Genomic DNA, 27,374 nt, shown 5'->3' with positions numbered 1-27,374 from the left:
AGTTTGAAGTTGGGTAATGGCATGCTTCCAGCTTTGTTCTTTTGCTTAGTATTGCCTTGGCTATTTGGGCTCTTTTTGGTTCCATATGAATTTTTAAACTGTTTTTCTAATTCTCTGAAGAATGTCATTAGTAGATTGATAGGAATAGCATTGAATCTGTAAATTGCTTTGGGCAGTATGGCCATTTTAACAATGTTATTTCTTCCTATCCATGAGCATGGAATATTTTTCTATTTATTTGTGTAATTTCTGATTTATTTGAACAGTGTTTTGTAATTCTCATGGTAGAGCTCATTTACCTCCCTAGTTAGCTACATTTCTAGGTATTTTATTCTTTTGGTGGCTCTGTGAATGGGACTGCATTCTTGATTTGGCTCTCAGCTTGGCTATTGTTGGTGCATAGAAATGCTACTGATTTTTGGCCGGTTGCAGTGGCTCACATCTGTAATTCCAGCACTTTGAGAGGCCAAGGTGAGTAGATCACCTGTCATCACGAGTTCAAGACCAGGGTGGCCAACATGGTGAAACCCCATCTCTACTAAAAATACACAAATTAGGTGGGCATGATGGCAGGTGCCTGTAATCCCAGCTACTTAGGAGGCTGAGGCAAGAGAATCACTGAACCCGGGAGGAGGGGGTTGCAATGAGCTGAGATTATGCCACTGCACTCCAGCCTGGGCAACAGAGTGAGACTCCATCTCAAAAACAAAACAAAAAAGAAATGCTACTGATTTTTGTTCATTGATTTTGTATCCTGAAACTTTGCTGAAATTGTTTATTAGATCTAGGAGTTTTTGGGCAGAGACGATAGGGTTTTCTTGGTATACAATCGTATCATCTACAAACAGCAATAATTCAACTTCCTCTCTTCCTATCTGGATGCTTTTTCTTTCTTTTTCTTACCTGATTGCTCTGGCCTGGACTTCCAGTACTATGTTGACTAGGAATGATGACAGAGGGCATCCTTCCCTTGTTCTGGTTTTCAAGGGGAATGCTTTCAGCTTGTGCCTATTCAGTATGATGTCAGCTGTGGGTTTGTCATGGATGGCTCTCATTATTTTGAAGTAAGTTCCTTCAGTGCCTAGTTTGTTGAGGGCTTTTAATATGAAGAAATGTTGAATTGTATCAAAAGGTTTTCTGCGTCTATTGAGATAATCATGTGGTTTTGGGTTTTTTTAGTTAGTTTATGTGTCACATTTATTGATTTGCGTATGCTAAACCAACTTTGCATCCTAGGGATAAAACCTATGTAATCATGGCAGATTAGCTTTTTGATGTGCTGCTGGATGTGATTTGCCAGTATTTTTTTTTTTTAGGATTTTTATATCAATGTTCATCAAGGATATTGGCCTGGAAGTTTTATTTTTTTGTTCTCTCCTCCTCAAGTTTTTGGAATAATTTCAAGAGGAATAGTACCAGTTCTACTTTATACATCTTGAAGAATTCAGCTGTGAATCCATCTGGTCCTGGGCTTTTACTGGTTGGTAAACTTTATTACTGATTCAATTTCAGAACTCATTATTGATCTGTTCAATTTCTTCCTGGTTCAATCTTGGGAGGCTGTATGTTTCCAGGAATTTATCCATTTCTTGCTGGATTTCTAGCTTGTGTGCAGAGGTGTTTATAGTAGTGTCTGAGGGATTTTTTTTGTATTTCTATGTGGTCAATGGTAATGTCCCCTTTGTCATTTCTGAATCTGTTTATTTGGATCTTCTCTCTTTTTTCTTTATTAGTCTAGCTAGCAGTCTATCTATCTTATTAATTCCTTCAGAAAACCAATTCCTAGATTAGTTGATCTTTTGTATGGCTTTTTTTTTTTTTTGCATGTCAATTTCCTTCAGTTCAGCTCTGATTTTGGTTATTTCTATCTTCTGCTAGCTCTGGCATTGGTTTCCTCGTTTCTGTAGTTCTTCTAGTTGGGATGTTAGGTTGTTTATTTGAGATCTTTCTAACTTTTTGATGTGGGCATTGAGAGCTCTCAATAGTTTCAAAGAATGTCTTGATTTCTGCCTTAATTTCATTATTTACCCAGTCATTCAGGATCAGGTTGTTTAATTTCCATTAATTGTATGGTTTTGAGTGATATTCTTAGCCTTGATATCTATTTTTATTATGCTGTAGTCCAAGAGTGTGGTTGGTATGATTTTGTGGGTTTCTGTTTTGTTTTTTTTGGCTGAGTATTTTTTTTATGTCTGAGTGTGTGGTCAATTTTAGAGCATATGCCATATGCAGAAGAATGTATAGTCTATTGTTTTGGGGTAGAGGGTTCTGTAGATGTCTTTTCTCTGTTTGTCAAGTGTTGAGTTCAGGTCCCAAATATTTGGTAGTTTTCTGCCTCAACGATCTAATACTGTCAATGGGGTGTTAAACTCTCCTGCTATTATTGTGTGGTTACCTAAGTCTCTTTGTAGGTCTCTAAGAACTTGCTTTATGAATCTGGGTGTTCCTGTATGGGTACTTACATATTTTGGATATTTAGGTCCTCTTGTTGAACTGTTCCCTTTACCATTATGTAATATCCTTCTTTGTCATTTTTTATCTTCATTGGTTTAAAGTCAGTTTTGTCTGAAATTAGAAGAGCAACCCCTGCTTTCTTTCTGTTTTCCATTTTCTTGGTAGATTTTTCTTCATCCCTTTACTTTGAGCCTATGGATGTCACTGCATGTGAGATGGGTCTCTTGAAGACAGCACATAGTTGGGTCTTGCTTCTTTATCCAACTTGCCACTCTGTGCCTTTTAATTGGGGCATTTAGCCTGTCTACATTCACGGTTCGTATTGATACATGTGGATTTGATCCATGTTATCATGTTGTTTAGCTGGTTATAATACAGACTTGTTTGTGTGGTACTTAAGTGTGTTTTTATAGTGGCCAGTAACAGTCTTTCCTTTCCATATTTAGCCCTTCCTCAGGACCTCTCATAATGCAAGTTTGGTGGTAATGAATTCCCTCAGCATTTGCTTGTTTGGAGAGGATCTTATTTCTCCTTCATTTACGAAACCTAGCTTGACTGAATATGAAATTCTTGATTATAAATTCTTTTCTTTAAAAATGCTGAATATAGGCCCTCAAACTCTTCTGGCTTGTAGGGTTTCTGCTGAAAGGTCTGCTGTTAGCCTGATGGGGTTTCCTTTTTAGGTGATCTGCCCCTTCTCTCTAGCTGCCTTTAAAATTTTTTCTTTCATTTCAACCTAGGGGAATCTGATTACTATGTGTCTTGGGAATGGTCTTCTTGTGTAGTATTTTGCAGGGGTTCTCTGCATTTCCTGAAATACAGTGTTGGCCTATCTAGGAAGGTTGGGGAAATTTGCATAGACAATATCCTGAAATACGTTTTCCAAGTTGTTTGCTTTCTCTCCCTCTCTTTCAGGGATACCAGTGAGTCATAGGGGTGGTCTCTTTACATAGCCCTATATGTTTCAGAGGTTTTGTACATTCTTCTTTATTTTTGTTTTGTTTTGTTTAATTGAGTTATTCTGAAGAACCAATCTTTGAGCTCCGAGACTCTTTCCTCAGCTTAGTCGATTCTGCTGTTTTTTTTTTTTTTTTTTTTTTTTTTTTTTTTTTTTTTTTGAGACGGAGTCTCGCTCTGTCGCCCAGGCTGGAGTGCAGTGGCCGGATCTCAGCTCACTGCAAGCTCCGCCTCCCGGGTTTACTCCATTCTCCTGCCTCAGCCTCCCAAGTAGCTGGGACTACAGGCGCCCGCCACCTCGCCCAGCTAGTTTTTTATGTATTTTTAGTAGAGACGGGGTTTCACCGTGTTCGCCAGGATGGTCTCGATCTCCTGACCTTGTGATCCGCCTGTCTCGGCCTCCCAAAGTGCTGGGATTACAGGCTTGAGCCACCGCGCCCGGCCAGATTCTGCTGTTAATACTTACAATTGTATTCTGAAATCCTTGAGGTGAGTTCTTTAGCTCTATCAGATCAGTCTGGATCTTTCTTAAAAATGGATACTTCTTCTATCATCTCCTGTATTATTTTATTATGCTCCTAAGAATCCTTAAATTGGGTTTCAATTTCCTTCTGAATCTCAATGATCTTCATTCCTATCCATATTCTGAATTATATTTCTGTCATTTCAGCCTGGTTAAGAACCACTGCTGAGGAACTAGTGCAGTTGTTTGGAGGTAAGAAGACACTCTGGTTTTTTGAGTTGCCATAGTTCTTGCACTAGTTCTTTCTCATCTGTGTGGCCTGATATTCCTTCAATCTGGAAGATTTTAGGGGGCCAAGGCTCACTTCAGCCCTCCTGAGCTGTGTGCTCTAATTCTGAGGGGTTGGGTAATGGGCCCTCAGCTTTGTTCTCTGTCCCCCCGAGGTTATGAATCTGCTGCACTGGAGGAGCCAAGGTGTTCTCAGACCACTGGCCACAACACTCCGATGGGTGATGCCAACCAAAGTTCTTTGTTGGGCAGTGGCAGTGGGATCCATGTTCATTTGCACGTGCTAGCAGCAACAGCAGTGCAGCAGGGTGCATACTTGTTGGATGTGGCAGGGGACTGCAGGGCGCAGGGCTGATGGCCTCCATGTGAATGTTCACAATGGTGGCACAGGGTGAGAGGGTAGGGCCGCTGGCATCCCTGTGTGTGTGTGCACCAGCACTGGTGTCAGCGGGATGCTGGCAGATATGAGATCAGCAGCCTTCAGGTGCACATTCACTTCTTATTACTTTTTATAGGCTAAGATATATTGAATGCTTCCTGTATATTAAGTACTCTGCTAAGTTCTTTCATATTTGTTTTCTCATTATCCTTATAATCATGTACATGGTAAGTATTACCATCCACATTTGCTAGATGTAAAAACTGAGGCTGTGAAAGAAAAAATAACTTGCATGAGGACATAAGTCATATCTAGGATTTAACCCAGTTCTAAACAGTTCCAAACACCAAGGTCTTACTCACTATGATATTCTGTGTTCAAATTTTACCTTCAGTTGCAAACTTAACCTAACCTTCAGCATATGATTGCCATTTGCTATTGGTGCATATTCCTTTTAAAGTGCTTCTTTGAAAAGCAACTACTAGAGGCCATGGGCCCTGGAGTCTAGAGCATGGCCTGGCAATTAATGACACCTAGGCATAGCCAGGCACAGTAGATCACACCTGTAATCCCAGCACTTTGGGAAGCCAAGGTGGGAGGATCACTTGAGGCCAGGAGTTCAAGACCAGCCTGGGCAACATAGTGTGATCCCATCTCTACAAAAAAATTAAAAAATAGCCAGGTGTGGTGGTGCATACCTGTAGTCCCAACTACTCAGAGAGGCTGAGACAGGAAGATCCCTTCAGCCCAGGAAGTCAAGGCTGCAGTGAGCCACGATCACTCCACTGCACTGCACTCCAGCACCTAGGCACTGACTTTAGTACCATTAACAATTTAGTAACTGCACCCCATATTGCAAACAAAGAAACTGAGAACTAAACTGGCAAAGTGGGTCTTGTGAAGACTTTAAAAACGTAAGTAGATGTAAACATTTTAAAGCTAAATTAGTGGAAGAAGAATAAAAGTTAAGCAAAAATTAAGTAGTGAAGTAAATTAAATTAAACTAAATTTATTTACTAAAATAAATTTAAAGTAAATAATTAAATTTAAGTAAAAATCAAGTATTTAGCAATCACAGCAGAATCACAACTAGTTATCTAGATCTGCACCAAAATCCCCATTTATGAAAACAACTTCTGTAATTATACCTCTCTGGGTCTATGTAATTTCTCCACAACACAAATTATCTCCAGAAATAAAATCCATGCAAGCAATTCTCAAGTTTTATACACTGGACTTTTAAATAACCTACACATTTATGAATTGTTACATTAAGATACTTAAATTGCTATCTTTGCCAAATTAGGACATTTCTTCATCAGTTGAGGACATATGGACATTCTGAGCTTCTACAGGGTGGCATTGACTGCCAACAGATCACTTTCACCTCGGCCACCACTTTTGTCTGTACTTTAGTGTTTATATAATTATGTGAATACTTTAGCACATTTTGCCCTTTTTTTAATGAGTGGAAAACAGGAAATGAAACTAATGACACTTAAGAAGTAGGGCTCAAAGGGAATACAAAGTGAGAAATCATAAGGTAGCACAAGAGAGGCAAATCTTTTGCCTCAATTGATATATTAGATTTAAAGTTCTCTACTGTTTTCAGTTGTGTAGGTAAAGAACATGAAAAACTCAAGTGAGGCCGGGCATGGTGGCTCACGCCTGTAATCCCAACACTTTGGGAGGCTGAGGTGGGCAGATCACTTGAGGCCAGGAGTTCGAGACCAGCCTGGCCAACATGGCGAAACCCCGTCTCTACCAAAAAAAATAATAATAATACAAAAGTTAGCCGGGCATGGTGGCGCACGCCTGTAGTCCCAGCTACCGGGGAGGCTAAGGCACGAGAATCACTTGAACCTGGGAGCCAGAGGTTGCAGTGAGTCGAGATCACACTGCTGCACTCCAGCCTGGGTGATAGAGTGAGACTCTGTCTCAAAATACACACACACACACACACACGCACACACACGTGAAGTTTCTGAAAAATATCCTCAAAGGTTGCATCTTAAAAACAAGGTGAAATTCGAGATTATACAATGTTTTTCAGCTCTCTAGAAAAGAAAGCAGATCTGGGAGTCCATGAAGGCACAAAAGCAGAAGAACCACTTGGGATTCTTGGGACCTCTGTTCAAAGAATGTTAGGGACTCATTTATGCAATGTCAGGCTTGATGAACTAAAACAACAGTCTAACACCTTTGCTTGTAGATGTATTTTTATGATCCACCATGACAAACATGCACTGACCATGTGGTTATAGTGTGACCCTAGGAGAACATTAATAATTCACATATTTGCTCCTGCCATTTTTCCTAATATAAAAAGAACCAACTCAGCAAACTCAGAAGGCTAGAGTAAGAGAGAATCTTAAAAACTGCTGTGAAGATAAAGACATCAAGGGTAAAACTGATTATCCAAAATTAAGTAAAAAAGAGGCTTTAATTAAAGCTTATTAGCTTAATATGCTTACTTCTAAACAACTTATAAAAGCAGAGAGTAAGGAACTCAGAATTGCATTTGGATCCATAATCTCTGCACTTGGAGCCCTCCCTTCTGCTCCCCTACCCTCCAGTTTTTCACCACAGTCCTCTCTAAATCCTGCTTTGGGATCTGGTTTCTTTCTTCAATCCAATTTTTCCTGCTTTCTACCTTTCAGAAATTCATCAAGTTTTATAATCCCTTGATGATACATTTTTTTTTGTTTTCTAGTGCTGATAAAAGTTTACTTATTTATTTTTCAAATAGCTTTTCCTTCATTTTTAGGACTTTGGAGAGAGAGTGAAAGGAAATGAATTAGAGTGGACAATGAAGCTAGAAAGGTAGCAGGAAGCCACAATGCGGAGCCCGGAATACTCTGTGATGGAGTTTCTATATTATTCCGTGACAAGAAAGCTCAAACTGAAACAAGAAAAAAAAAATCATATAGAAAATGGGACTCTTACAAAGATACTTTTTAAAGGATTAATGATGACAGAAATGTGTTGAATGAATTGGAGAAGAGTTGTCAGGCCATTGAAATGGTTCGGGTGAGAAGCTATATGGTCCTGAATTAGTGTAGAGGCAGCCGATTGAAACACTAATGAGATTATGGGCTGCCAAAGAAAAGACGGTAAACATTTTGGTAAGGCTCCTCTTGAAAAAGGAAGAGAGAATTCTCCTTCTTTGGCTCCCCCTTATAATCCTAGAGAAACTCAGATAATATACTATCAACTAGTACAGTATATTTGGTGCTAAATACACTTTTACAGAGTTTTCTGAAAATCAAACTACAACTTCATTTATAGCATTACTTCTATAATAAAAGACGCTGAAAATTTCAAGCAACTAACTAAAAATTATGAGATGGCTTTCTATGTGTCAGAAACCAGGCTAAGGCTGGGCGCGGTAACTCATGTCTATAATCCCAGCACTTTGGGAAGCCAAGGCAGGTGGATCACGAGGTCAGGAGTTTGAGACCAGCCTGACCAACATGGTGAAATCCCACCTTTACTAAAAATACAAAAATTAGCCAGGCCTGGTGGTGCGCACCTGTAATCCCAGCTACTCAGAACAATGAGGCAGGAGAATCGCTTGAACCAGGGAGGCAGAGGTTGCAGTGAGCCGAGATCGCGCCACTGCATCACTGCATTCCAGCCTGGGCAACAGAGCAAGACTCTGCCAAAAAAAAAAAAAAAAAGAAAGAGAAAGAAAGAGAGAGAGAGAGAGAGAGAGAGAGAGAGAAAGACACCAGGCTCAACACTTTGAAAGCAAAATAACACAACAACCATGTAAAGTAAGTAGTATTGTTATTCCTAGTTTACAGATAAAGCAAATAGAGTTTGGAGACATTAAGTAACAAGTCCAAAATCCAGTTAGTAAATGAGACAGCAGGTATTTGAACCTGGATCTGTCTGACTGTGAAGCCCATGTTCTTAACCACTATCTTTAATATCTGACAGACCATCATGGTAAACAATGGGTGTAACAAGTGTACCACCTTCCTGAGGATTTTGGAAAGGTTAGAGGTAAGGGAACAAGAATTATCCTGCCTAGATGCCAATAGCATTCCACCCTCACTGAAAAATATTGATTTAGAGTATTCTTATTCTGCATAGTTCCAGATATAAAAATTAAAAATATTTTGCCTACTTTAAGTTTTTTAATAATTTATGTATCATTAATTCACACTGCTTTTCTCATCAACTTTGCCTGAAAAGTAATGTTTTACACCTTTCCATAAAGTTAAATTATACCAATTATCTAAATATTTTCAGGACTCTGTTTAAATTCAAAAAATAAAATGGGCCAGGCTCAGTGGCTCACATCTGTAATCCCGGCACTTTGGGAGGCCAAGGTGGGTAGATTACTTAAGGTCAGGTGTTCAAGACCAGCCTGGTCAACATGGTGAAACCCTGTCTCTACTAAAAATAAAATAGAATTAGTTAGGTGTGGTGGCACATGCCTGTAATCCCAGCTACTCGGGAGGCTGAGGCAGGAGAATCACTTGAACCTGGGAGGCGGACATTGCAGCAAGCCAGAAACGCACCACTGCACCCCAGCCTGGGCGACAGAGTAAGACTTTGTCTCAAAAAAAAAAAGCAATTTAATTTAATTTAGTTTTTAAAATAAAAAAATAAAAATAATGGATGGTGCCAAAGTGATTGTATGAGTGACAATAAAACCCGAAGGTATGAGGGACAATATATATATTCCTCTTTAAAGGAACCTTGGCCAGGCACAGTGGCTCACACCCGTAATCCCAACACTTTGAGAGGCCGAGGTGGGAGGACTGCTTGAGCCCAGGAGTTCAAGACCAGCCTGGGCAACATAGTGAGATCCCATCTCTACAAAAATTAAAAAATTAGCTGGGTGTCGCAGTATGTGCATGTGGCCCAGCTACTTAGGGAGCTGAGGTGGAAGGATCACTTAAGCCCAGCTTAAGTGATCCCAGCTACTCAGGAGCTTGAAGTGGGAGGATTACCTGAGCTGGGGAGGTTGAGGCTGCAGTGAGCTATGATCACGCCAACCTGGGTGACAGAGACCCTGTCTCTAAAAACATAAAATAAAATAAAGGAGCCCTATACATAGGTATAGATAAGATTTTTTTTTTTTTTTTTTTTTTTTTTTTTGAGACAGAGTTTCGCTCTTGTTTGCCAGGCTGGAGTTGGCCAGGCTGGAGTGCAATGGCAGGATCTTGGCTCACTGCAACTTCTGTCTCCCAGGTTCAAGCGACTCTCCTGCCCTAGCCTCCCGAGTAGCTGGAATTACAGGCACGCTCCACCACATCCAGCTAATTTTTTGTACTTTTAGTAGAGAAAGGGTTTCACCATGTTGGCCAGGCTGATCTCGAACTCCTGACCTCAGGTAATCAACCTGCCTTGGCCTCCCAAAGTAAACAAGACTTTAAGAATAAGTTTCAGGAGCAAGAAGGGGCAGAGGGAGGCATTGGAAAGCAGGACTATGAGGAAACTTTATTGGGTGATGAATTTACTCTTGATTTTAGTAAAGGTTCACAGGTCTATAGATATGTCGAAACTTAATAAGTTGTACACTTTAAATATATGCAGTTTATTGTATGCCAATTATACGTCAATACAACAATTTTAAAAAATAATAAATTTCTGAGGCCTGAAAAGCAAAACAATAGTATAAGAATACTGTCTCCGAACAGTCCCAGAAAAAGACTTGAGATACTACATAACACAAGGAAAGGTTTGAGGATATAACCAAGTGACTGATTCACAATTCCCTTCAGAAAAATGGCACAGGATCGCAGAAATTAGGTGGCAAAAATACTAATATGCCCAAATTGAGAACACAAGAATCTGCTATGCCTAGAGCCCCTGTCACTAATTCAGTGCAATAGCATGTGCTGAGGCGGGGCTGGAAGAGAAATCACAGTCATACCAGACAGACACCCAATCCCAGAGGTCATAAACTGACCATCACATTGGGCATCACTGACATGTTTAGTTTGGTCCTCACTGTTGGAAAAATAATCTTTTTTAATTAGTTGCCAACATTTAAAAATTCAGAGATCTCTCCACCCAAATCTGAATGCTTAACCTTTCTCAAAATATCAGAAGATCTGGTAACACTTGGACCCCTATTTCCAACCTAGCAATAGGCCAGGCACTCTGGTCAGCCACAGACTTCTGGACTCAGTCTTCCTATTGTTCTGTCCCTGGAAGCTTGACCCATTTATTGTAATGTTCCAACACTATCTCAGTGCTCATCCCCTACATGAAAGTGAACTACACTTAATTAGAGGTGTAACTCCCACTCCAAAAGGTAAGGAACTTTCCTACCTAAGCAAGCAGTGGCAGCCAACAGAAGGCTAGACTTAAGCATACCTTTTTAGAGAAAGGTCAATAATGAAAACAAATCCTGAAAACCAGTTCTTGGGGCATTAGTTTACAACTTCAGTGGAGAAACTTGTGACAGAATTTCCCTACTGAAGATCCTTCTCAGCCCCAGCCCCCTCACCCTTCAAACACAAATGCATACACAGTCCCAGCTCCTTCCTTAGCCTTCCCCTCCCACATTCTGCCAGGTAATGGAATGGTAACAGGAATTTTTATCATCTTGCCTCCAGCTTAAGATGAAGAAAAATTTCTTTAAAAAAAAAACTGGTGAAAAGGCAAAGTTCCCAAGGAATAATCACACAAATTATTACAGGTCAAAAGGGGTCAGAAACCTATACTAATTCAATAAATAATCAATATTTTATTTAATCATTTTATAACAAAAGCATAAATATTAAATCACGCTCAAGGTAAGATTTCTTATTATCACTTAACATTTTTCTAGTCAATGCATAAAATAATAGAGAGAACTATCACAAAGAAGTCAATTTAAAAAACAAACAAAAAAAAAAAACCTCTTAGTTTGCAGATGACCTCATTCCAAGAGAAACCACTGAAAACCCATGAAAACAAATAGGGAAATTCAATAAGGTGACTGAATGGTTACAAAATTAATATACAAAATTACAGTTGTTTCACCTCAGCAATAATCATAGAAAAAACAAGATGAATAAAAATTGAAACATTATAGCAAACAAAACTATAAAATATACCCCGGAACAAAACCAATGAGAGGTGCTAGCACAGTCACATTATCCTGGAGAGGGAGACTTCCTGAGGGGTGATCAACTGTCTAGTTGCTACTTAGAGAGTGGGACTGGACTACCACAAAAGATTGACCCTACTCTCTGAACTGTGCATAAGCCGCCCTGTCAAAGTTCAGCCTGCACATGACCCAAGAGGAAATCATGGCTTGTTTCCCCAGTGACACTCTGGACCTGATCAAAACCTACGCCTCCCGGGTCCAGTTCTGAATCATAGGAAATCCAGCCAAAACTGTTCATTCCTCAGAGTGTATACAGGAAACAGATCCAACCAGCAGAGAATCAGGATTCATCACTTTTCAGGAACCGGGTAAAATGTTAAGGAGAGAAAATTTACCTATTCTCTAAGGAAGGGATTTCAAGGAACTCTTTAAAAAGCTTTTGACGGAGGCCAAGCGTGGTGGCTCATGCTTGTAATCCCAGCTCTTTGGGAGGCTGAGGCAGGGTGGCTTGAGGTCAGGAGTTCGAGACCAACCTGGCCAACATGGCCAAACCTTGTCTCTACTAAAAATACAAAAATTAGCCAGGCATGGTGGTGGACACCTAAAATCCCAGCTACTACTTGGGAGGCTGAGGCGTGAGAATTGCTTGAATCAGGAGGCAGAGACTGCAGTGAGCCAAGATTGTGCCACTGCACTCCAGCCTGGGTAACAGAGCAAGACTCTGTCTCAAAACAAAACATAACAAAAAAACAGTTTTTGACAGAGAACTAACTGTAAGTGTGGAAATAAGTACATAGGCCTTTTACATTATTATTACTGAACCGAACCAAGAGAAAAAAAATACTTTGGGCCAGTCGTGATGGTTCACGCTTGTAATCCCAGCACTTTGGGAGATGGAGGTGGGCAGATCACTTGCGGTCAGGAGTGATCACTTGAAACCAGAAAGGCCAACATGGTGAAACCCCGTCTCTACTCAAAATACAAAAATTAGCCAGGTACAGTGGCATGCACCTATAGTCCCAGCTACTCGGGAGGCTGAGGCACAAGAATCGCTTGAACCCAGGAAGTGGTGATTGCAGTGAGCCAAGATTGTGCCACCATACTCCAGAACAGAACAAGAACCCATCTCAAAAAAACAAAAAAAAAATTGGGGGCTGGGCATGGTGGCTCACGCCTATAATCCCAGGACTTTGGGAGGCTGAGGTGGGCAGATCACTCAAGGCCAGGAGTTAAAGACCACCCTGGCCAACATGGCAAAACTCCATCTCTACTAAAAATACAAAAAATTTAGCCAGGTGTGGTGGTGCACATCTGTAGTCCCAGCTACTAGGGAGGCTGAGACACAAGAATCACTTGAACTCGAAAGGCACAGGTTGCGGTGAGCCAAGATCATGCCATTGCACTCCAGCCTGGGGGACAGAGTGAGACTCTGTCACAAAAAAGAAAAAATATTTTGAAATATGTTTATATTAATAGGAAATTTCCAATTAATACAGTCCTCAATATTTCAGAATTTGTGATTGTTTATGGTTTGGTTTCAAGATTATCTTTTTACTCTCTAGACGAAAGTAGTTTCCTAAGAATATTAACTTAGGATTGATGATTTGAAGCACCACAGAAACATCTGTTTATATTCAGATAATTAATATGCTAATTTCTATCTATTAAATTAAGCAGGTTACCTAATGACTTTTCAAAATAATACTTCATTAGCCTGATAATAATGAATACATATAGTTGAAATAAGAAAATGGACATCTGTTGTAAGACATCCTTCAATTTAAGCCTTTTACTAAATCAAACCAGTTTTCATACCTTAATTTCAATTATGGAGGTACATGTCAACAAACCAAAACAATACAAAACAAAAAATCCTCTTTTGAGATAGAAAACAAACATTTCCATTCTTACCTTTGATGGTCTCCATTCCCAACTATCACCTATCTGTTGTGAATGTTTAATGAATTCTGCACAATAATGTTGGAATGTTTTTTCTCCAATGAACTCATCTTCTTCCATGTTAAATGACAACTGTAATATAAAAACTAAGTATTAGCATCAACTTTAGAATAATATTGAAAGGAATTCTGCTAATTGATTAATTTCTGTCAATAAACCAAAATTTGGGATGTAGAATGGCCTCAAGGCCACTGAAAAATGGTTTTGGTCAGGTGTGGTGGCTCACACCTGTAATCCCAGCAATTTGGGAGGCCAAAGCAGGAAGACAGCTTGAACTGAGGAGTTCGAGACTAACCTGGTCAACATAGCAAGACTCTGTCTATATACAAACTAAAAACAGCCAGGCATAGTGGTGTGCACTTGTAGTCTCATCTACTCAGGAGGCTGAGGCAGGAGGATCACTTGAGACCAAGAGTTCAAGACTGCAGTTAGCTATGATCATGCCACTCTACTCCAGCCTGGGAGAGAGAATGAGACCCCATCTCAAAAAAAATAAAAAAGTGTTTTTGTTTTTTCTATCTTTCTCACCTTATCCCCATTTTTTTGTTGTTGTTTTTATTTTTGTTGTTTTTATTTTTGTTGTTGTTGTTATTGTTTTTGAGATGAAGACTCGCTCCATCATCCAAGCTGGAGTGCAATGGCATGATGCCGGCTCACTGCAACCTCCGCTTCCCAGGTTCAAGTGATTCTCCCACCTCAGCCTCTCGAGTAGCTGGGATCACAGTTGCATGCCACCACGCTGGCTAATTTTTGTATTCTTAGTAAAGACAGGGATTCACCATGTTGGCCAGGCTGGTCTTAAACTCCTGACCTCAAGCGATCCACCAGCCTCAGCTTCCCAGAGTGCTGAGATTATAGGCATGAGCCACAATGCCCAGCTTTTTCTGTTTTTATATTCCTGTTTCTGTATCTTTGGTGCTTAGCATAGTAAACACTCTAGATGCTTTTGTTCAATTGAATTAAAATCATATAAACTGCAAGGATTTTAAACCCCTGTTTGGCTCCAAGGTCAATGATCTGTCTATACTAGCTAATTCCTAAACCAGTGTCATTTCTGATTATTCAAATTTAGTATAATCTATGTAAGTTTGTTCATTCATCCAACAAATACATAGTGAATATCTATTAAGTAGCAGGCACTGTGCGTAAGTAAAAGTTAGGTATACAAAAATGAAAAAATATATAGTCCTTGCCTTGTAAGAGCTCATATTCTAACAAAGGGAGATAAGAAATACAAATAATTACAGTAGGAACTCTCTTATCCAACCTCCATCTAACCAACTTGCCAGATTAATCGACACTGACTCATGTCTACAGCATGCTGATCATGAAGCACCTCTGCTCCCATCAGTTAACTGTGTGTTCACAAACCTTATTCTCCTATCATAAATATATACTGTAATTAAATGTTAAACAAACCAAAACATAAGAGTAAAAAAGAAGGCAGGGCGTGGTGGCTCACCCAGCACTTTGGGAGGCCGAGGCGGGCAGATTATGAGGTCAGGAGATCAAGATCATCCTGGCTAACACGATGAAACCCCGTCTCTACTAAAAATACAAAAAATTAGCCGTGCGTGGTGGTGGGCTTTTGTAGTCCCAGCTACTCAAGAGGCTGAGGCAGGAGAATGGCATGAACCCAGGAGGTGGAGCTTGCAGTGAGCCGAGATGGTGCCACTGCACTCCAGCCTGGACGACATAGCCAGACTCCGTCTCAAAAAAAAAAAAAAAAAGTTATAAAAGAAGGACAACTGATATTTCTATAACCAAATGCCTTGGAAAGATTTGATAAAAGTGAGTCTCTCTAAGAAAAATAAACTGCTATTGAACTAGGTATGGACAATACAACTGAAAAGATTGGTGGGGACAGGGGAGAGAAAAGATTCCAAGCTTTCTGCCTTTAGGTGGTGGTTCATTGAGTAAGACAGAGGTCTCTGGAGGAAGAAAAGGTTTGGGAAGAGAGATGGGTTTAATTTGGCCATATTGAGTTTGAATTTGAAATGCCTGTGGAATGTCAAAGTAAAGGGGTCCAGCAGGCATTTTGAGGTGTGTCTTGAACTCAAAAGGAAAGAGAAATCTGGGCTGGAAATACCGATTCTATATCAACATTACGTAGATGGTAACACAACCCATTTCATCAATCAGAGAGAGAATGCAAAACTAGAATAGCAAGAGAAGACTGATATGGTGCAGTCAGAGGAAATTTTTCCAAATGTATGATGATCCTGACATATACTGAAAGATACTAAATCAAAGAAAAATTAACTTTCGTTCATAAAGAACACTAATATACTTACTAATATTTTTAAAACTCCAACAAGACTCTCAGTTAGTAACAAAACTGAACAAAGCAGGCCGGGCGCGGTGGCTCAAGCCTGTAATCCCAGCACTTTGGGAGGTTGAGACGGGTGGATCACAAGGTCAGGAGATGGAGACCATCCTGGCTAACACGGTGAACCCCGTCTCTACTAAAAAAAATACAAAAAACTAGCCGGGCGAGGTGGCGGGTGCCTGTAGTCCCAGCTACTCGGGAGGCTGAGGCAGGAGAATGGCGTGAACCTGGGAGGTGGAGCTTGCAGTGAGCTGAGATCTGGCCACTGCACTCCAGCCTGGGCGACAGAGCGAGACTCCATCTCAAAAAAAAAAAAAAAAAACCTGAACAAAGTAGCCTAAGCCCTCCAGTTACTTGAGGTTTACTGAAGTATTGAAAATACTTAAACATAAAATTTCATTCAATAGCCATAGTGTATCTAATTAACAGCACTGTGCTACGAGCAAGATGACTGAACATCAAAACACTAATTGATATTTGGTTGAATACTTTTAAAATTATCTAAGGACTAGGCTTTGCTGAAGGATGCTACATACAATAATACAAACACTTATGGCTTGATTACAAAATTACGAAGTATACTATATTAAAAAGATATCCATCTCAACTCGATTCATCATAACGTACCATAATGAAATATCATGGAATAATTATTGCTTTTTTGCTCAAGAATATTTCAACTCAAAAATGTAAATATAATTCAATCAACATTTTTATACATAGTTTTCAAGTTGTAATACTTTCTGGTCCTCTACCAAATTCATAAACTAGCAGAGGCAGAAATTTGAATCAGAACTTCCTATAATGAAATGGATGAAAATATGGCTAAAAATGGAAATAACCACAACTGTGGCTTATTAAGCAATAATAGCAAGAATACTTATTTTGCAAATTGAAAAACCTTAGATATGTGAACTGCATATGTTTCCAGACTTAAGTTATCTTAAACTAAATTCACTCTACAGGTGACAACAGTCACTCAAGTGAACTCTCAGTAAAAAGATGAATTTCAATTCTCATCTCATCCTAAACAATGAATCTCTCATTTCTAGTTGTAAGTAAAAGTTAGAAATGAGTCAGCACTCCTTGTGTCATAAAGTATAAGTTGTTTTGTTTTGTTTTGTGTTTTGGAGACGGAATCGCCCAGGCTGGCATGCAGTGGCATGATCTCAGTTCACTGCAATCTCCGCCTCCCGGGTTCAAGTGATTCTCCTGACTCAGCCTCCTAAGTAGCTGGGACTACAGGTGCACGCCACCACACCAGGCTAATTTTTTGTATTTTAGTAGAGACCGGGTTTCACTGTGTTGTCCAGGCTGGTCTCGAACTCCTGAGCTCATGCAATCCACCCACCTTAGCCTCCCAAAGTACTAGGATTATAGGTGTGAGCCACCACGCCCGGCATTAAGTTGTTATTAACATCCATTTTGCTTGAGACTTACTCCAGCTGAAGAATTGTGTTGTTTTGTTCTTGATTTTGTTTTTGTTACGTAACATTCAATCAAAACCTTTTTCTAACTGCTTTACCAGAGACTAAAGATTGGAAAATAGAGTAAGTTTCCCCGCCAAGTGAGGGTAGTCTTTCCAAACTATAAGTTAGCCCTTAGACTAGAAGCATAGAAGATGTTTATTCTGCTGCTGTTCAAATATATCTTTCCAGAAAAGCAGCCTTAGTGAATTCTAACACTATATAATCATTGTTTAAATGATCCTTTTTAATTGAAAACAATTTTTTCACTACCACTCTCCATATTGTTTAATGTGATTTTTAATATAATGTGTGTGGAACTAATTCTTTGTTATTGTTTTTTAGTTGGAGCCGTTGATTTGATGAATCTATAAATCAATGTATATCAAAGTCATAATAGGACTAAAACACTATAAGAAATATAACTAAATTTCCCGGAACTTAAGATCATTTACAAAAATGTGATTACCACAGAACATGCTATGCATACATTGAAACATTAAAAATCATTTTTGACTAATAAAGTAGGCAATTTCCTGAATACTTGTCCCTCCTAGCAACAATTCCACATTATTTATAACTCTAAGTGTAGACTCTTTTTTAAAAAACATGCAATATCAGCTAGGAGAGTTAAACATCAACCCACTACTTTTATGGCAATTTGGCTTGAATTCATTTAGATTAATTTAATCACTTACCTAGCAAGGTCCTTAGGCAGTGGTCCTCAAATTTTAGAGAGCAAGGAAGCAACCACAGTGCAAATTTAAATGCAGAATCCTAAGTCTTGGCCGAAAGATAACCTGATTCTGAAGACCCCAAAATAATTACTTTTAATTAGCACCTGGGATACTTTCAAAGGGAATCATGCTAAAAGACTAGCATGATCCCTAGACAAAAGATGAATCATTTTGACAGGGCTGGTAAAAGACCTGGATTTCAAGACATTTGGCAGCCTGGGTGGGACACAGAAGGCATGGCCCTGGGCAATCCAATAAAATAGCACAGAGATACATCAAAAGAGAAGTCGGATCAGTCCTGACAACAGATGACCAGCAGGGCTCAATTCTCCCTCCTCGCCTTCCCATTGGAATACATATTCCAAATCAAAGTTTAAATAAGAGGCAACACTGTACCTAGCCTAGAAATGAGGAATCTCTGTTGGTAGCTGAGGCTTGCTCTGACCTCTCTATCACTAGGTCAGTTGGGAAGAGGGTCATTTCACCCTCTCCCATTCTGTATTCCCTTCAGAGAAACAGATCCTGAGTTGCCCCTCCCCTCCTGGTTTCTAGCCCCACTGGTAATTCTCTTTCAAGGCAGTTCTCGCCCAGTAGTGCAGTGTGCATGGCCAGATGTGGAAGGTAAAGCCCTGAGGTGCACTGAGTACTGTGCAGCGAGTGACAGGTTTGCTGCAGGAACAGGATGAGCTCTCAAAATAGTATAGTCTCACCACTAACATCCCAAAAAACTAAAAAAAAAAAACAAAACTATAAACTGTTTCAAATCATACAAAAACACTTCCCTCATTATAGTTACAGGACCGAAAGATTCAACACTAGGAAAGGAAGACCTCTCCTGAGTATAGAAAATGATCTATCCTTCATAAATTTGGTTGTACCCATTCATCTGCTTTCCAAGCTAACAAAAAGAGGAAGATTCCTCCAGCTTCTAAAGGTAGGGAGAGAGACGAAGGAAGGAACGCTTGGTCCCTCTGACCAGTCAACATGCCCCTCTTTTGTCAAGGTAAGTAAACCAAAACACAAGACCTTTAAGTAGCTCTTGCATAACAAAAGAGGGGCACTACCAGAAACAGGAGGAGGTAAAGCTTGCTCCTGTAATGGGCTTACACTAGGAATATGGAAATCAAACTGAGGAATTATGTACTCTATGTTCCCAATTTTAAAAAGAAAAAGTTTAGAAAGGGAAAGACCTCATCTAAAAGCAAGAGATGAGGAAGGAAAAACAGCTGAGATTAAAAAGGAAACTGGATAAGAAAAAACTGGAAGGAAATTCAAACATGTAACAGTAGAGATATAAATTCTACATTCAAGGCAACAGAGAGATGTATAGAAGCCGGAAAAAAAATCACATTCGAGTTTCAGTGTATAAGCACACAAGATCCTTTCCAAATACACAAAAGAAAAGAGACCATGATGAAAACCATGCATATTGTTTGATGGGAAGGACAAAGAACACAGGTCCAACCTACAAATAACTGGAATTTCTGAACTACAATCATAAGCAAATGTACAACTGAAAAACTGTTCTAAGATGGGGGAAAAAAGATTTAAAAGATTTACCTATAAACTGAAAGAATTCACCATGTTTCTAAAAAAAAAACAAAGCTGCTAGAAAGAAACTTATGCCTAAACATAGCCTGGTGGAATATCTTAATTTAAAGACTAGAAAGAAAAAAAGATGCAGGCAAAAAAAAAAAAGGTTTACCTACAAGCAACAAAAATCAGGGTAGCCTCTGCCATCTTCACCCACTGCAATGAATGCCAGAAGATGATACAGCAACGTCTACAATGTCTGGGGATTTGATTTACACTTTGTATCTTAGCATCTATAACAGATAAGCAAACAGTAAATTTTTTTTTTTAAGTTGTAAATGAATAAAAGAAAAATTCAGACCAAGCACAGTGGTTCATGCCTGTAATCCCAGCACTTTGGGAGGCTGAGACAGGAGAATCACCTGAGGTCAGGAGTTCAAGACCAGCCTGGCTAACATGGTGAAATCCCTTCTCTACTAAAAATACAAAAATTAGCCAGGTGCAGTAGTGTGCACTGTAGTCCTAGCTACTCCAGAGGCTGAGGCAGGAGAATCGCTTAAACCCAGGAGGCGGAGGTTGCAGTGAGCTAAGATTGTGCCACTGCACTCCAGCCTGGGTGACAAAGCGAGACTGTCTTAAAAAAAAAGAAAAAAGAAAAAAAAATGTAAAAATTTGAATGGACTTATTCTATATATCTCTTCTCATTTATAGTACCTTTCTTCAACTTTCAGGCCTATTCACTTCTTGGTACTTTTCTTACACAAACTGATGTATACTTTGGGAGGCCGAGGTGGGAGGATCACTTGAGGCTAGGAATTCAAGGTTGCAGTGAGCTATGACCGTGACACTGCCCTTCAGCCTGGAGACAGAGCAAGATCCTGTCTCTAAAACAAACAACAACAACAACAACAAAACCCACAGATCTATGTGACATCCAATCTTTCTGATACCAGTATCATTATTTTTATTAAAAGATTTTTTTAATAATAAAACTCTGCAAGCTCCTAAGAAAAACTGTTCCAACACTGATGACAATTTGAGCTGATCCACCAGCTCAAACTGTCTTGCTGTCTTTGAACAGTGGGTGGTAGGACTAGTACAACAAACTCTAGTCAGCACATATGCCAAGATTCCCAGAATTAGGAAATAAGGAGATAATGGGGTATCCTTGGCCAAAAGTATCCAAAAAATAAGAGACAGAAAGGAGCAGTGGCTCATGCCTGTAATCCCAGCATTTTGGGAGGCCAAGGTGGACAGATCACCTGAGGTCAGGAGTTCGAGACCATCCTGACCAACATGGTGAAACCCCATCTCTACTAAAAATACAAAAATTAGCTGGGCGTGATGGCAGGCAGCTGTAATCCCAGCTACTTGGGAGGCTGAGGCAGGAGAACCACTTGAACCTGGGAGGCAGAGGTTGCAACGAGCTGAGATCGTGCCATTGCATTCCAGCTTAGGCAACACAGCGAGACTCCATCTCAAAAAAAAAAACAAAAAAAGGACCAACACAATATCAGAAGCTACAGAATCAGTACTAGCCTGAATACAGACAATAGAGCAAAGTGCCTTTAAAATATACTACCAAGTGCCATATTTTTATTTTGGAAAATTTTTAAAAAAGAAATGGTTGGACATTTTTGTAATGAAAGACACATTCTCTTTAAATTTTTCTTCTTGCAAACGTCTTTGTTCAGAGATGAGACTAATGTGCCTTCTATTTCCACAAGTTTTTCATTCATTCACTCAGTACCTACAATACCCTAGTGCTTGCTGTGAGTGTCCTCCTAGAAAAGAATATCAAACTTCCTGGCAAAACTGGGGAAGACTCCAAAACTTGGAGTTCTGAACACATGAATTCAATTCTTAAAGAACTGAATTTCGAAATTTGAGTAAGGGCCAACCAGGTGGAGACAAAGTCACTCCAAAAATATGGAGGAGCTCCTGCAAAGACAGGGTCTGAAAAGAATGCAAGGTTTAAAAATAAAACAAATGGCAGTGGATGCAGCATAGCTTGGATGGAGTAGAGTATGGGCAAATAAGGTCAACGGTTCCCAACTTTATGGGGAACCCACTCTTCAAGGGGCTGCTTGGAAATAAATGGGATCATATTGGATTGTCAAAAAGAAAAGAAGTTAGAGCTTGCCATTGCCATTTAGTACTGACAGACCAGGTAAAATAAACATTCTACGATGTGCAGGACAATCCCACACAGTGAAGAGTTGTCCGTAAAAATGTCAGTAGAGCCCCCTTTGAGAAATACTGGGAAGTAGGTAAGGAATTAACAAAGTCTAGAGAATTTAACTCTAGGGCCTCAGCATATCCTTTAAAATCTGAGATCACAACCTCCATTTCACTCACTAAATATTTACTAAGTACTAAAAGATAAACTAAGGCACATTAAAATTTTAAAGAGTTTATTTGAGGTCAGGCACAGTGATCCCAGCACTTTGGGAGGACAAGGCAGGTGGATTGCTTGAGCCCAGGAATTTAAGACCAGCCTGGGCAAATGGTGAGATCCTGCCTCTACAAAAAATACAAAAATTAACCTGCCATAGTGGTGCATGCCTGTAGTCCCAGCTACTTGGGAGGCTGAAGTGGGAGGATAGCTTGAGCCCAGGAAATCGAGGCTACAGTGAGCCATAACTGCACTACTGCCCTCCAGCCTGGGTGACACAACAAGATACTGTCTCCAAAAAACAAAAACAAGAAAATGTTTATTTGAGCAGACAATGGTTAACTCATTTATGCGGGAGGTTGCAAATTTTTTTTTGTGAAAAATCAGACCTTGGCGATGACCTTGAGCAGGATATAAATAACTCCCACAAGCTTAGCATTCCAATAATGGAGCACTAGGCATATTAATGAATTAGTCAGCTCCAGAATGCAAGCAACATGGGGCTGCACCAAAGGGACACAGTTAAAAAGCTTTTGTAGAGTAAACGGCACAAGAAAGGCCAAGAAAATCTATGATTGGTCAAAGTGGAGTAGTCTTACTTGGATCATTCCAGTAAAAGTCAGTGGTTAGAGGTTAGTTGGTTTCTGATTGGTTAAGCTACAAGTTTCATTTTCCTAGAATAAGACCATTTAGACTGAGTTGGGCGTAAGTTTGTTTATGTAGGAACCCAGGGCACTGGAGCTTCCTCAGGCAATGGCCTCCCAATTATTTTAACACAGGAAGCTGTTTTTGCTGGGCAATAAATATGTTTCCTTCTTTCCTTTGACCATGATGAAGCTTGGAACTTTGTGGCCTACCTTTAATAATTGTACAACATTCACAATATATTTTCAGTATAACTCACCCTAATCACATCTTTCTATTCAAGTTTCATATTTCCACAATCTTGATTTCTCTTTATTTTTTGTTATTTTATATTATATAGTTTATAAGCTACCTCAAATACTTTTGGAACTAAGCTACAAAAGTAAAATGAAAAAACAGAAAAGAAAAAGAAAACTAGATAGTAAGATGAGAAGAAAAAAATATTACACGGAGCCCCCAGATCATCCTGAGAGGTTTAAGATACTTTTTTTTTTTTTTTTTTTGAGAGAGAGGGGGTCTATGTCACCCAGGATTGAGGGCAGTGGTGCCATCTTAGCTGACTGCAACCTCCACCTCCCAGGCTCAAGCGATCCTCCCACCTCAGCCTTTTGAGTAGCTGGGACCACATGTGTGCACCACCATGCACAGCTACTTTTTTGTATTTTTTGTAGACACAGGGTTTTGCAATGTTACCAAGGCTAGTCTCGAACTCCTCAGCTAAGGCAATTTGCCTGCCTCAGCCTCCCAAAGTGCTGAGATCACAGGCATGAACCACTACACCCAGACTTGGTTTAGGAGACTTTCAAAAAGAAGTATAATACAGTCTTTGCCTTCAATAGTTTGTAATCAAAAATTTTTTTTATTTTTCAGAATACACATTCTTTTCAAAGTAATCAAATTTTTAAGTAAAGATTCAAATTGAAAAGAACATCAGAGAATAATGGATAATAAAAAACAGTGATAAATTATACAACCACTGTTTGAAGAATTAGTATGGATTAAAATAATTAAAATTGCATGTATTACTATGTATTAAGAACTGGTAACAAACACTCAGAGCAACTTTTTGAGGTAAATTACTACGATTTTCTGTATTTTATAAATAAGGAAATTGAGACAGAGAGGGTAACTTGTCCAAGATAAGACAGCTGTTAAGTGTAGCAATTTGACCTAAGGCAGTCTGGAACCAGAGCCTGTGCCCTACAGGAGTTAGATTTCAGTTAATCCTTGAATTATAGGAGGATATAGAAAGAAAAATAGAAGGGATGGGGGCAGTGGCAGTGAACCTTGGAACAGACTGAAATGAGGTACACCAGTAAAGAACCTGAATGGAGAGTATAGATTGAGGGATATTGAGAATCTAGGGACAGGGTGCAGGAAGTTTACAGTCTTAAAAGTCAAAGGAAGCTTGGAGAGGTAGCTCTCACCTTTAGTCCTCACTACTCAGGAGGCTGAGGCAGGAGGACTGCCTGAGCCAGGAGTCAAGGCTGTGTAGTGCCTTCTAATTGTGCCTCTAAATAGCCACTGCACTCCAGCCTGGGCAACTTACAGAGACTCCACGTCTTAAAAAAACAAACCAAAAAAAGAAACCAAAAAAACCCAAAGGAGATTCCATTTAAAACAGCTGGTAACAGGAAACCATTGTAGGTTCTTGAGCTCAGAAGAGATGATAAAAAGGTTTCCTCGGAAAGATGTTACATGACAGTGATATGAAATAACCCTAGCTTCAAAGCTAAACTCCTATTACTAAGCACTCTTCCTGGATCCTATAAACCTATGTGATCAGGTAAGCACATTAGAGAAGTCTTGTCTCTGCAGTTTTCAGCAACCATTCCCTAATCAGAATTCCTTCAGGTACAGCTTATTCTCCTATTCTCCATTCCCCAACTTTCTAATTGTTTTATTATACTCAGGCTGCTTGTCCCCTGAAAACATTTGTTTTCAACAGATAATCACCAAATGATCTCTATGGCTTTTTTTTTTTCTTAAGATTCCCTGATTATATTTATGATTCAAACACAACCTCCTGGGTCCCAAACACATCTCTAGGCTTCAAAGATAATCATCAAATCAAGCCCATCTTAAGAAATCTTCTGTTAAGTTTTACTCTCCTTGTTTTTCCTAAAGGGCTGCTTTACCTTTCTCAGAAATGTATTAGGCATCAGGAACTACTGTCAACATATAGTTTGTCACAAAACATTATACATAACTTGAATGGCCCACCATGTAGCAAAATCTCAGTTAACCTTATCATAATAAAACAGGAGGTGGCAAGGGAAAAGCAGGAGACAGAGGAAATAATCTTTTAACACTCCACATTCAAATGAATGCAGTTTAGAACTACTGTTTCCACTAATTTCTTCAATTTAAAATATCAATAACAATTTTTAAACTCTGCAATCTGCAAGACTTTAATTTCTCAATACTCTGGATTTATTTTTTGGTCAAGGTTCTGTAACATTTCCTCTGGTCACTGTTTAACCCTTCGGAAGCAATGAGAAAGGATTCTACTTGGGGTCCTAAGATGTATTTGAGTACCACACAGGGCCGATGTCCTCCCATCCTGAGAAGCATAAACTTGTTTTTGCCACTAAAGAATAGTGACCATTGTCCAATAACAAAAGTTATAAATATGATTCAAAATGAACCTGTGACAAAGACTTATTAAACTCACAATGGAGCAAGCTGAATGGCTTAGTGCGCTCAAAAGCATTTCAGGAACTGAGCATAAACACTGAAGAAAGGATAAGTTTGATAGGTTAGATAGAAAAATGGTTAATATCGGCCGGGTGCGGTGGCTTATGCCTGTAATCCCAGCACTTTGGGAGGCCGAGGCAGGCGGATGGATCACAAGATCACGAGTTCAAGACCAGCCTGTCCAATATGGTGAAACCCCGTCTCTACTAAACATACAAAAATTAGCTGGGCATGGTGGCGGGCACCTGTAGTCCCAGCTACTTAGGAGGCTGAGGCAGGAGAATTGCTTGAACCCGGGAGGCAGAGGTTGCAGTGAGCCGAGATCATGCCACTGCACTCCAGCCTGGGTGACAGAGCGAAAATCTGTCTCCAAAAAAAAGAAAAAAGAAAAATGGTTAATATCCTACAACGCAATAGAACTACAACCTTTAGGAGTACTGTATTTTTTTTCTATCCCACTCAAATAATTTGCATCTCCATTACTCCAAAAGATGTGAACTACAAAGCCTAGGCCCTAATCAATATCATCATGCCAAACAAAATACACTCCCCTAGACATCTAAATCATCTTCAGGTGGGCCTATTAAACAGGCTCCATTTTGACTCTGAAAAAAACATGCTGTCATCCTTTTGCCTTATTTCCAATACTTTTGTAATTTTTACCACGAAACGTTTCTATAAATCAGTCAACTATTCCTTTATCATTCTCCCACCCTCCCCGCCAATTCTTGATTTTATAGGTTTTTTGGGAGGTTTAAAAAAAAAAAAGAAAAACCTGTTGGCTCTAAATACCAAGTTATTCCTCCTGAAACTTGATGAATGTGAAACTTCAAATTAAGTTGGACTCAGCCACCGGAAACCCCAGTAATTTAATACTGTTTCAACGTCACATGGCCAAAGATTTGCTATCAGTATGTGGATTTTAAACACAAGGTAGTGACTACCCACTTCGAGGGTGCTGCAGCAATTGGGTATTGGGCCAGGAGTGCTGGTGACACCGTGTGCGCGACGGGGACTGGGTCCCGGGGAGGGAGTGTCCTCGCCCTTCCCCGCTCGCCCCGAGCGCGGCGGCCAACACAGGCCCGCAATTCACCGGCGGGGACCTGCTTCCCCGGCCTTTTGTTCAGGACTGGGCTGTGTCCCGCCTACCCGCGCGAGCCCTTCCTCCCTGTCCTAGGAGTAGGGCGAGGACCGTGTGGGAAGCAGAGCCGGGAGGCGGCGACCAGCAGGGGCTGTGGGAATACTCACCCCGCTCCGCTCGGCCCCTGACCCCGCAGCCCAGCCCGACGAGGGCGGGGCGACGGGGCCAGGGGGAGGAGAGCTGGAGAGTGGAACCCAGCGCCCTGCGAGGCCACCGCCGCGGCGGTGCCCCTAGGGGGCTGAATGATGGGACTACGGGAGCCTCGAGGACGGAGGAAGACCCAAGCCAGCGCGCCCCGAGGCCAACCAGAAGTGGTCGTGGCCTCCTTCAGTCAGAGCCGCCAGCGGCCGAGTCGGAGCGTGCGCATTGCGCCTTCCCGTGCGCCTTGTGGGCCGCCTAGCGCAGGCCGGTGACGTGATCGGCCGCGCGCTCCGGGCAGGGGCGGGGCTGGGACCCAGGCCGGGACTGGGAGTGGGTGGAGAGGAGGGAAGCGAGACTTCCCTGCCGCCCGCTTCCACTGCCGCCAAGGCCCCGCCCCTCGCTTCGCGGGCAGCTCTCATCCCCCCCACCCCCACCTCCAACCCAGCGCAGGCGGTGCCCTCCGCGGAGCACAAAGGCGGCTCGTTGAGTGGGGAGCGGGTTACTAGCAGCCCCCTAAGAGGTTGGAGAGCCGTGCCAGCATTCACACACTACAAAAAGTCCTGTAAACACCACAATTAAGCACAAGCATGGCTACCCCTTGAAAACTTACGGATGGAGGGAGAAGTTAGGAATTCGAATATTGACAATAGTACCATCTGTGGCACATATCCCAGAGGAGAAAAAAAAAAAAAAAACTAGCAGCAAAATTAAATTGGGGCGAAACGGTGGGGATAAA

The 27,374-nt window shown here is 40.5% G+C and overlaps 1 protein-coding gene across 42 annotated transcripts in view; it reads right to left on the bottom strand.

The window, feature by feature from the left end:
- Window positions 1-27,374, bottom strand: part of ATG10 (autophagy related 10) — a 305,844-nt gene that overhangs the window by 259,263 nt on the left and 19,207 nt on the right. For 14 of the 42 annotated variants that reach the window (XR_012413825.1, XR_012413824.1, XR_012413823.1 and 11 more), the window contains one exon: window positions 13,507-13,626. Coding sequence is in view for 26 of the 42 variants with exons in the window: in XM_045393974.3 (XP_045249909.1) it covers window positions 13,507-13,626 (120 nt within the window). In the remaining 16 variants the exon portion in view is untranslated. Of the gene's footprint in view, window positions 1-13,506; window positions 13,630-18,047; window positions 18,781-19,795; window positions 19,913-26,304; window positions 26,642-27,374 lie in introns of those variants that run through there. The other 28 variants (XR_012413822.1, XR_012413821.1, XR_010587430.2 and 25 more) reach the window with 13 other exon arrangements.

Source organism: Macaca fascicularis, chromosome 6, assembly GCF_037993035.2.
Source record: "Macaca fascicularis isolate 582-1 chromosome 6, T2T-MFA8v1.1".
Classification (NCBI taxonomy): domain Eukaryota; kingdom Metazoa; phylum Chordata; class Mammalia; order Primates; family Cercopithecidae; genus Macaca; species Macaca fascicularis.
This window is presented reverse-complemented; position numbering and strand designations above follow the sequence as displayed.